The sequence below is a fragment of the Scyliorhinus torazame genome, chromosome 17, assembly GCF_047496885.1.
Source record: "Scyliorhinus torazame isolate Kashiwa2021f chromosome 17, sScyTor2.1, whole genome shotgun sequence".
NCBI classification, from domain to species: Eukaryota; Metazoa; Chordata; class Chondrichthyes; order Carcharhiniformes; family Scyliorhinidae; genus Scyliorhinus; species Scyliorhinus torazame.
Window position 1 is genome coordinate 93,306,382 of NC_092723.1, and position 8,591 is coordinate 93,314,972.

Consider the following 8,591-nt stretch of genomic DNA (forward strand, 5'->3'; position numbering starts at 1 on the left):
AAAGACCCAACAGAATGTGGGTCCTACAGACCCACCTCACTGCTCAATGTAGATGCGAAAATACTGGGCAAAATCCTAGCCAGGCAACTGGAGAACTGCTTACCAGAGTGGGTGGCAGAAGACCAGATGGACTTTGTTAAGGATAGGCAGCTAACATCGAACATCAAAAAAGGCCTTCGACAGAGTCGAGTGGCAGTACCTCATGGAGGTACTGGAGCAGTTCAGGCTTGGAGCAGGGTTTACCGCCTGGATGAAACTCCTGTACAACTCTCCCATGGCAAGCGTGCGGACAAACACCACCAGCTCTGAGTACTTCCAGCTGCACAGAGGCACAAGGCAGGGATGACTGCTGTCCCCGCTGCTCTTCGCCCTGGCGATCGAGCCACTAGCGATCGTGTTCAGAGTAGCAAAGAACTGGAAAGGGATCCGGAGGGGAGACAGAGAGCACAGAGTCTTGCTCTATGTAGGTGACCTGCTCCTCCAAGTTGCAGGCCCACAAAGAATTACTGGGCAGTTAAGAGACAAAGAATTTGGGAATTTTTATAAGAATTAATGCTTAATTCACTTGTGTTGTGACTCCGGGGCATGTGGGGCTGGAATGGACAACGCACTTACCCAGGATCGCATAACAGACATAGATTGAGATTCTCTGAACTGGAACACCTGGAATGTGTTCCCTGATGGGACAGAGTATCAGGTGTCAGGCGCCGATCTGAACGCAATGCTCCGACCCCCTGCTGACGGTGTGAGCGAGGTCCACGATGCTCATCGGTGGGGAGGATGTAAATAAATGCAAATGGATTTAATTTCCCATTTGCATCAATTCAGCGGGCACTGCGCCCTATGCTCCGGCCTCTCATGATTCTCCAGTCCCCGCGGGCAGGAATCACATGGGCACGGATCACTTGTGGTCTTAGCAATCATTAACCTGATGTGGTGGACCTTGTGGTGGACTAAGGGGGCAACGGTTGACCCCTTGGTCCACTGCGAGGTCCATCACGGCAGGACCAAGCTGGTAGAGACCACTTAGAGTCACTGAAAATTGAAGGGAAATGAATGGTTCAAAGCTGCAGATGGTGTGTGGAAGCTGTCAATCACAGCCCACTATTAGAAAGGTATGAATGGCTTGTAGATCTTCTCCTTCCAGGAATGGACTTGTGGAGCTTCAAGGTAAGTGTTACAGCAAGTGTTTTCACCAACGTGTCTGGGCTGCTCTCTAGCTTGCAGCCAGGGGCCTTTCTGCGGTGGGAGATCACAATCGTCTATCGGGCGGAGAATCCTTCCGACACCCAAAGCGGGAGCAGGGCCAGTTTGACGCCGGTTGCCTAGTCTCCGTCCCCTCCGAAGTGGCGTCATCGTGTTGTGCGCTGCACGCCGTTGGAATGGCATTGGCGCATCATCGGAAGGCCCTCCCTCAATGCTCCGCCCCGATTGGCCGAGTTCCTGTCTATGGCGGCGGTTCCACGCATGCATGAGATCATGCTGGCCCTTCGCCACATGCGCAAACTTACGCAGTCCCTTCGGCGCCGGCTGGAGCGGCGCCAACCCCTCCGGTGTCCACCTAGTGCGGAGAATTCCACACTTTCGGGGGCTGTTGACGCCGGAGTGGTTGGCGCCGGTTCTCCCGCCGGCGTGGAGAATCCCGCTCCCATGTCAGGTTTCTTTCCCTGTTTTCGCTCTTCCTCTTGTTTGGAATAGTGGAGTTACATTTACAACCTCAAATCCACTGATAAGAAATCAGAACTGCAGCAACAGGAGTGTGGAACTTCTTACTCTGTTTAACATATGACAATCAAAGTGAAAAATTGAAAAGTTTGAAAAGAGCCAGAGGAGTCTTGTCAATAAACCTTTTCAACAATATAAAATTAATCACATTTCTCCCTTCCTTCAGCTCTGAAGGAGAATTGAAGCATTGACTCTGAGCGGGATTTTCCGTGCACCCCGCCATTTTTCCCAGCGGAGGCAGCCAGTGCCTCCGTGGTGGGATCTTCTGGTTCCACCGTTGTCAATGGTATTTCCCGTTGAATGCACCCCTCACCGTCGAGAAACATGGGGTGGGGGTGCATTGTCGGTGGATCCTGTCGGCATGAACAGCCAGAAAATTCCAGTCTCCCTTTCTCTCTCCACAGATGCTGCCAGGTCTGCTGTGTTTTTCCAGCATTTTCTCCTTTTATTTAAGCTTTTCCGGATGTCCTTTTAGTTACATTTGCTACTATTTATCCCATTCCAACAATTTTTAATTTACCGTGTATATTATATTTTATGCAAGTATTTTTAAAACAATGTATACATTTAGAATTGCTGTTTATTTAAATGTACAAAAGCAATTTACGATTGCAAGAATTTATCCATGTTCTCGAACAAGGAACAAATGTTACTGTTTATTGTTGCTGAATAAATCTAAATCATATGGTAGAATTTTTTTTAGCTCTGCCCAGATGTTAAGTACTTATTTTCTGTTTTCCACACCCTGAAACATGTGATGCAGGCAGACATCTCTGCATGTTCCAGTAAAACAGTCAAATCAATTCCAGATTAAACATACCAGTGTGTGTTGCATTCGGCAACTTCACAGTAACTTCTCAGTTCAACACAGGGTAGGCAGTCGTATTTACTTTTTACTTTGAAACAATGTATTTTTGTGATAAAACATTATTTCTATTTTAATCTGTGTGTTGTATGTTTAAAAATCTGATATTTTAAATGCTTTCCGTTTAGACTTCTGTAACAGTGATATTTTCACTTCAGCAAGGACAGCTTCCTCCTTTTCAATCAGGATGTTTTTCAGACTTGTATTTTTCCTGTTTCTCCTGCCGGTGATGCAAGGCAAAAAACGACCTGTTCAAATCAGCGACTGGAATTACAAAGATGGATGTAAGTAGCTTTCCCTTGTAACTAATTTACCATACCTACACATTTTACGTTTCGGTTAACTACAAGAAACCCTGATTCAATAATCCATGTGAACAAGCTTTTAATGATGATTTGTATACATTGAACATTGCACCTGCCATTTAATGTTAGTAAACTGATTAATCATCTTAAAATCTGACATATAAGTATCAAATAATAACAGTAAAATCACAAACACAATATTTTATTATCAAAACATTCCAATCTTGTTTTAGCTATCGATTTTTTAAATGGCAAAAATGTCCTGTTAGCCCTGAAAAGATCAGTACAAAGATTGCAAGGATGTGACATTTTCTTTGTATTTCTGTTTGACCGAATGCTCACTTCTCAGTGAATCAAATCATGAAAACACTTAGCAGGAAGATTTATTTCACAAGCACTTGGGATGCTTTTTGAAACACAATTTCTTTTTTAAAGCAGTTTCAGTTAATAATAATAATTTAGATATATTTACCCTGTTTTTGTAGCTGATAAAGTTAATATGCGGGGAGTTGCCAATCTGACACAGGTACTGGATGACTGGAGATTCGACATTTTGACTCAGATGAGAGACATGCTGACAAATGACCACCAGTCCCTCCTTCCAGACTATTCCAGGTGATGCATGTTTATTGTATTCTGCAATGATTTAAATTGATTGATTTAATTGCCTTGTCTAAATGACTCTGGGGAACCTTTTCAGAGTGTTACATGATATCACAGCAGCGCTAAATTTCATTTTATTTAGCGGAATGAAGTAAGCATAGGGAAACTTGGATTCGCTTTCAGATTCTATGGTCAGTTTGATAGTTATTGACTCTGGAACTGGCTTCTTTCCTCCTAATTAAAAATCGGACCTGATTCACTACAAGTACAAGTGCAAACGTGGCTGTTTTCTGGCCAACCCAAGTTGACATTACATTTAAAAATAATTCTATACCTTAGCCCAGTTGCTGAGCTGAACGTCTGTTGGACATGCACTGCATTAATACTTCAGTCAAATGTTTAGTTTGGCAACTTCCAATGCAGTAGCTGGAACCATCATTTTGCATCTGGATGTGTCACTGTTGCTTTCTGGATCCTATACTTCACTAAAAATAATTCCAAATCTGCCCCTGTAACTAATGTGGTTTTTCCACATTTTTGTAAAGCTGACAAGTCTTGCTGGCTTTGGATAATTTGGAATAACTTATACCATGTTGGCATAATCTTGGATGCAGTTACTGTCCCCACTATTCTACCAGTAACCAAAAACATTCTGCTTTGATTTGGCACATAGGTGGGATTTTGCTACAATAAGAATTAAAGATTGCAGCTTTAAAATGGCCATTAACATTGATCAAACTGAATAACTTCAGAATGTTGGAAATTAGAGAAAAAATTTGATTTAATTAAAACATTCAGAACTTTGGAAAGTTATGGTTACTGACAGAAGAACATATATCATCAGTGGTTTTCAACATCGCTCTCAAATATTTGATAGCTGTGTGCATCTCAAGTTAAAAACAAATCTCCAAGGTATATAGAGAGGAAAAGTTTACAGCTTTTAAACCAGTTTTATTTTATGGCGTTGAACAAGTGAATCTCTACTTAATAGTATTTCTACTGCAATCTACTGTGGCACATGGAAAATCCCAGTCTTGTCCATAAATATACCACAAGAAAATAATCCTTGTGTCCAGTTCTACATTAGAATGTTTTTGGGTGTTTTTCCTGCCACACATCCAGACACACACAACATACAGGCAAACATTACACTTTCATTCCTATCAGCAATTTATCCAAATATGTTAATGCATACAATTGGTAATTACAATGGTTATTACAATGTTAAAAATCTGTTATTGTTTTTAAACATTGCTATTGAATATTTAGGAAAAGTACCTGTTGCAACCTCATACCTGGGTGTTTTTGGGAAGATGTATTTTCCATTACATCAGGAAATCAGATACAAAACGACCGTTTGATAATTACTGACAAACTCAATCTCATACTGAGATTGAAACCCAAATTCATTCATTCTAGGAGAAATATACAGTGGGAAAAATCAAAAAATATTTGGAAACACACCACTGAACTATGTAGATACAAGGTTTAAAAAACGTAAAAACGTACCTCTCACTGTAGTAACAGCCTGTTTAAGCTCATTAAGGAAGACGGCTTGGAGGGTAGCTGAGCCCAAGAACAATAAGGAACACAACTAACATAACTAGAGATGTAAATGGTTATCACCTCGCCACAAGGGAGGGAGGGAAAATCCGAAAGCGAATCAATTTGATCCAGTCTCATACACCTTCAACATCGAGATTAAAAGCAGGATAGTTAGAGGCTGCTCAGTGAGGTCACTACTACCTCTGGAGGGTGAACAATGATGTTTCATTTGGTAAAACTTTCAGACAGGGAAGAAAATAACTAATTAATGGTGGAAAATCAGAGGATGGGGCTTTCAAGAAATACAGCTTCTTAAAATCAAATGGGTGTGGTTTGTCATATTATGATTTCATTCTGTTTCAGAATAACGCCTCTTTCTGAGGCACTTAGCGATCTATTCAATGAGTTTAATGCTCTAAAGGAACGGCTGGGAGATTTGACTGAAAAATTTAGTGCTCTGGAGACCTCCGTTGATGAAATGAAAGTGAAAATTGCTACTCGAAGCAACATTTCTCCTCATGGACCCAATGGCATGACACCTCGACAAAAACTCAATCCACCAAAGAGAAAAGTTCTGGTTCCAAAGAAGAAGAAGATTCTCCAGCAATAAAGCAATGCAAGAATGACCTGTAAAGCTCACAGTTCTTCTATCTATATATACACAAAGCCTGCAGCATTTGCATGTGGTGTTATGCAATTTGGTTTAATGGTAAACATTTATCAGGTGCTCACAGAGAGATTTTATTTTGTCTGTTAAGATCATTTCTTATACTGTACTTCCAAAATCTGATCGCAATGTCTTTACTAGTGTTCTAAAAGTATGTTTTGTTACTCCTTTTCCTTAATGTCTACATATCATTAGCATTTGCAATAATTATATCACAGAATATGTATCTTTGCACTTATCCTTTGATCACAGAACATAAAGTCATCCTTTTTGCCCCTGTATTTTGCTGGCAAATGGCCACGTGATTCAATTTCTTTCCCTCTGCATCCCAGCAAAGAAGGTAAACATTAGAATAAAAATGTTTCTTGCATCTTTAAAAATAAATTTTGTTTCAACATCAGGGGCGTCATTCTCCGACCCCCCAGAGGGTCGGAGAATGCCCGTTGGCCGCCGTGAATCCCGCCCCCGCCGAAGTCTCCAAAGGGAGAAAAGTCGGCGGGGCGTTAATGGCGCCACTGCCGCGGAGAATGTCACGGGTCTGCGCAAGGCAGCCGATTTTCGGCCTGCCGATATTCTCCCTTCCGGATGGGCCGAAGTCCCGTCGACGTGATGACCGTTCACGTCGACGTGAATCAAACCTCCTTTTCATCGGCGTGACCCGGTGCTCCAGGCTCACGCCGACCAGCGTGGAGGTGAGTGACGGCCTGGGGGGTTGGCTCTGGGCAGGAAATGGCGTGGCCGCAGACTGATTGCGTGAGGAGAGGTGTGTCTCGGCTTGTGTGTGTGTGTGCGCGGCGGGGGGGGTGGTTAGAGTAGGCTGGGCTCCGGGGGAGTGCCGGGAGAGGGTCCGTGCCGGGGTGGAGGTTGGGGGTTGGGGGGGGTCCGTGCTGGGGTGGAGGTTGGGGGTTGGGGGGGGTCCGTGCTGGGGTGGAGGTTGGGGAGGGGATCCGTGCCGGGGTGGAGGTTGGGGAGGGGGTCCGTGCTGGGGTGGAGGTTGGGGGGGGGTCCGTGCCGGGGTGGAGGTTGGGGGTTGGGGGGGTCCGTGCTGGGGTGGAGGTTGGGGGTTGGGGGGGGTCCGTGCTGGGGTGGAGGTTGGGGAGGGGGTCCATGCCAGGGTGGAGGTTGGGGGGGGGGTCCGTGCCGGGGTGGAGGTTGGGGAGGGGGTCCGTGCTGGGGTGGAGGTTGGGGAGGGGGTCCGTGCCGGGGTGGAGGTTGGGGGTTGGGGGGGGGGTCCGTGCTGGGGTGGAGGTTGGGGGTTGTGGGGGGTCCGTGCTGGGGTGGAGGTTGGGGGGGGGGTCCATGCCGGGGTGGAGGTTGGGGGTTGGGGGGGGTCCGTGCTGGGGTGGAGGTTGGGGGGGGGGGTCCGTGCCGGGGTGGAAGTTGGGGGTTGGGGGGGTCCATGCTGGGGTGGAGGTTGGGGGTTGGGGGGGTCCGTGCTGGGGTGGAGGTTGGGGGGGGGTCCGTGCCAGGGTGGAGGTTGGGGAGGGGGTCCGTGCCGGGGTGGAGGTTGGGGAGGGGGTCCGTGCCGGGCTGGAGGTTGGGGGTTGGGGGGGGTCCGTGCTTGGGTGGAGGTTGGGGGTTGGGGGGGGTCCGTGCTGGGGTGGAGGTGGGGGGGGGGTCCGTGCCGGGGTGGAGGTTGAGGGTTGGGGGGGGGTCCGTGCTGGGGTGGAGGTTGGGGGGAGGGGTCCGTGCCGGGGTGGAGGTTGGGGGGGGGTCCGTGCCGGGGTGGAGGTTGGGGAGGGGGTCCGTGCCGGGGTGGAGGTTGGGGGTTGGGGGGGGTCCGTGCTGGGGTGGAGGTTGGGGGTTGGGGGGGCCCATGCTGGGGTGGAGGTTGGGGGGGGGGTCCGTGCTGGGGTGGAGGTTGGGTGGGGGTCCGTGCTGGGGTGGTGGTTGGGGGGGGGTCCGTGCCAGGGTGGAGGTTGGGGGGGGGCAGATAACAGGGCCGTGTTCACTAATAGGAAGGGGACCTATTCGATGAACGTACAGGTGGTCTGCGACCACCGCATGATGATCCTGCACGTCTGCGCCCGTCACCCAGGCAGTGTACACGACTCATTCGTGTTGTCGCGGTCATCCATCCCCGGCATGTACGAGGGACGCCATCCCCGGCTGAGGGGCTGGTTGCTGGGCGACAGGGGCTACCCATTGCGATCGTGGCTGATGACGCCTATACGGAGGCCACGCAATGAGGCGGAGAACCGCTACAATGATGCCCATGTAGCGACAAGGGGAGTGATCGAGAGGTGCTTTGGCGTGCTGAAGATGCGTTTCAGGTGCCTGGACCTCTCTGGGGGTGCCCTCCAGTATCGGTCAGATAGGGTCGGCCGCATCATTGTGGTGTGCTGCGTCCTGCACAACATAGCCCAGCAGAGGGGCGATGTGCCGCAGGCAGAGGAGGGCGGAGTGGAGGAGCAGCAGGAAGGGGCACAGTCCTCCCCAGATGAGGGGGATGGGGGCAATGGTCAGGGCAGACGGGGTAGACACAGGCGGGTGGCTGTCCACCGTTACCGGCTGGCCCAGCGGGCACGGGACAGACTGATAGACGCCCGCTTCACTGACTAGATGGGCGTGGGAATCGGGTAGTATGGCCACAGACCGCACACCATGGCAACAGCCGACCACCCACACCCCCCACCCATCCACCCACCCAGCACCCTCACCCCCCTCCCCAACCCCACCCACCCCACCCGCATGCACACCACCCCCCCCCCCCCCATTGCCGATCCACCGGCGGCACAACGGGCCGGGCTCACACAGTTGCGGGTGGACGCGTGTCTATTGCAGGCCATGGAGGATGATGACAACCCGCCCTGCGATGAGCTCCTGGCTCTATATCGTTGGACTATGCCTGACCCATGGCCACAGTACCACCATCCACCCG

General features: G+C 49.0%; 1 protein-coding gene and 1 long non-coding RNA gene across 3 annotated transcripts; one reads left to right on the forward strand and one right to left on the reverse strand.

The window, feature by feature from the left end:
- Window positions 1-2,486: 2,486 nt before the first annotated feature.
- Window positions 2,487-6,080, forward strand: LOC140393552 (uncharacterized). Of its 2 annotated transcripts, none has more exons than XM_072479845.1 (4): window positions 2,487-2,597; window positions 2,719-2,874; window positions 3,381-3,510; window positions 5,407-6,080. In XM_072479845.1, the coding sequence occupies exons 2-4, from the start codon at window positions 2,778-2,780 to the stop codon at window positions 5,651-5,653; spliced, it is 474 nt and encodes a 157-aa protein (XP_072335946.1). In that variant the 5' UTR covers window positions 2,487-2,597; window positions 2,719-2,777; the 3' UTR covers window positions 5,654-6,080. The 2 variants fall into 2 exon arrangements, with proteins under 2 accessions (XP_072335946.1, XP_072335947.1); XM_072479846.1 differs by having other exon boundaries at window positions 2,539-2,597; window positions 2,749-2,874.
- LOC140393554 (uncharacterized) lies at window positions 3,390-5,160 on the reverse strand. The gene is made up of 3 exons (XR_011935658.1): window positions 5,008-5,160; window positions 4,794-4,913; window positions 3,390-3,531 (listed from the first exon to the last, which is right to left on the reverse strand). It is a non-coding gene; the product is annotated as an uncharacterized lncRNA (long non-coding RNA).
- Window positions 6,081-8,591: the final 2,511 nt, after the last annotated feature.

Bases quoted from the DNA above. Each gene is read 5' to 3' on its own strand.
- LOC140393552 (XM_072479845.1), top strand. From the start codon at position 2,778: ATGTTTTTCAGACTTGTATTTTTCCTGTTTCTCCTGCCGGTGATGCAA. The intron at 2,875-3,380 runs GTAAGTAGCTTT...CTGTTTTTGTAG, and splicing joins CTGGAATTACAAAGATGGAT to CTGATAAAGTTAATATGCGG. The intron at 3,511-5,406 runs GTGATGCATGTT...ATTCTGTTTCAG, and splicing joins CTCCTTCCAGACTATTCCAG to AATAACGCCTCTTTCTGAGG.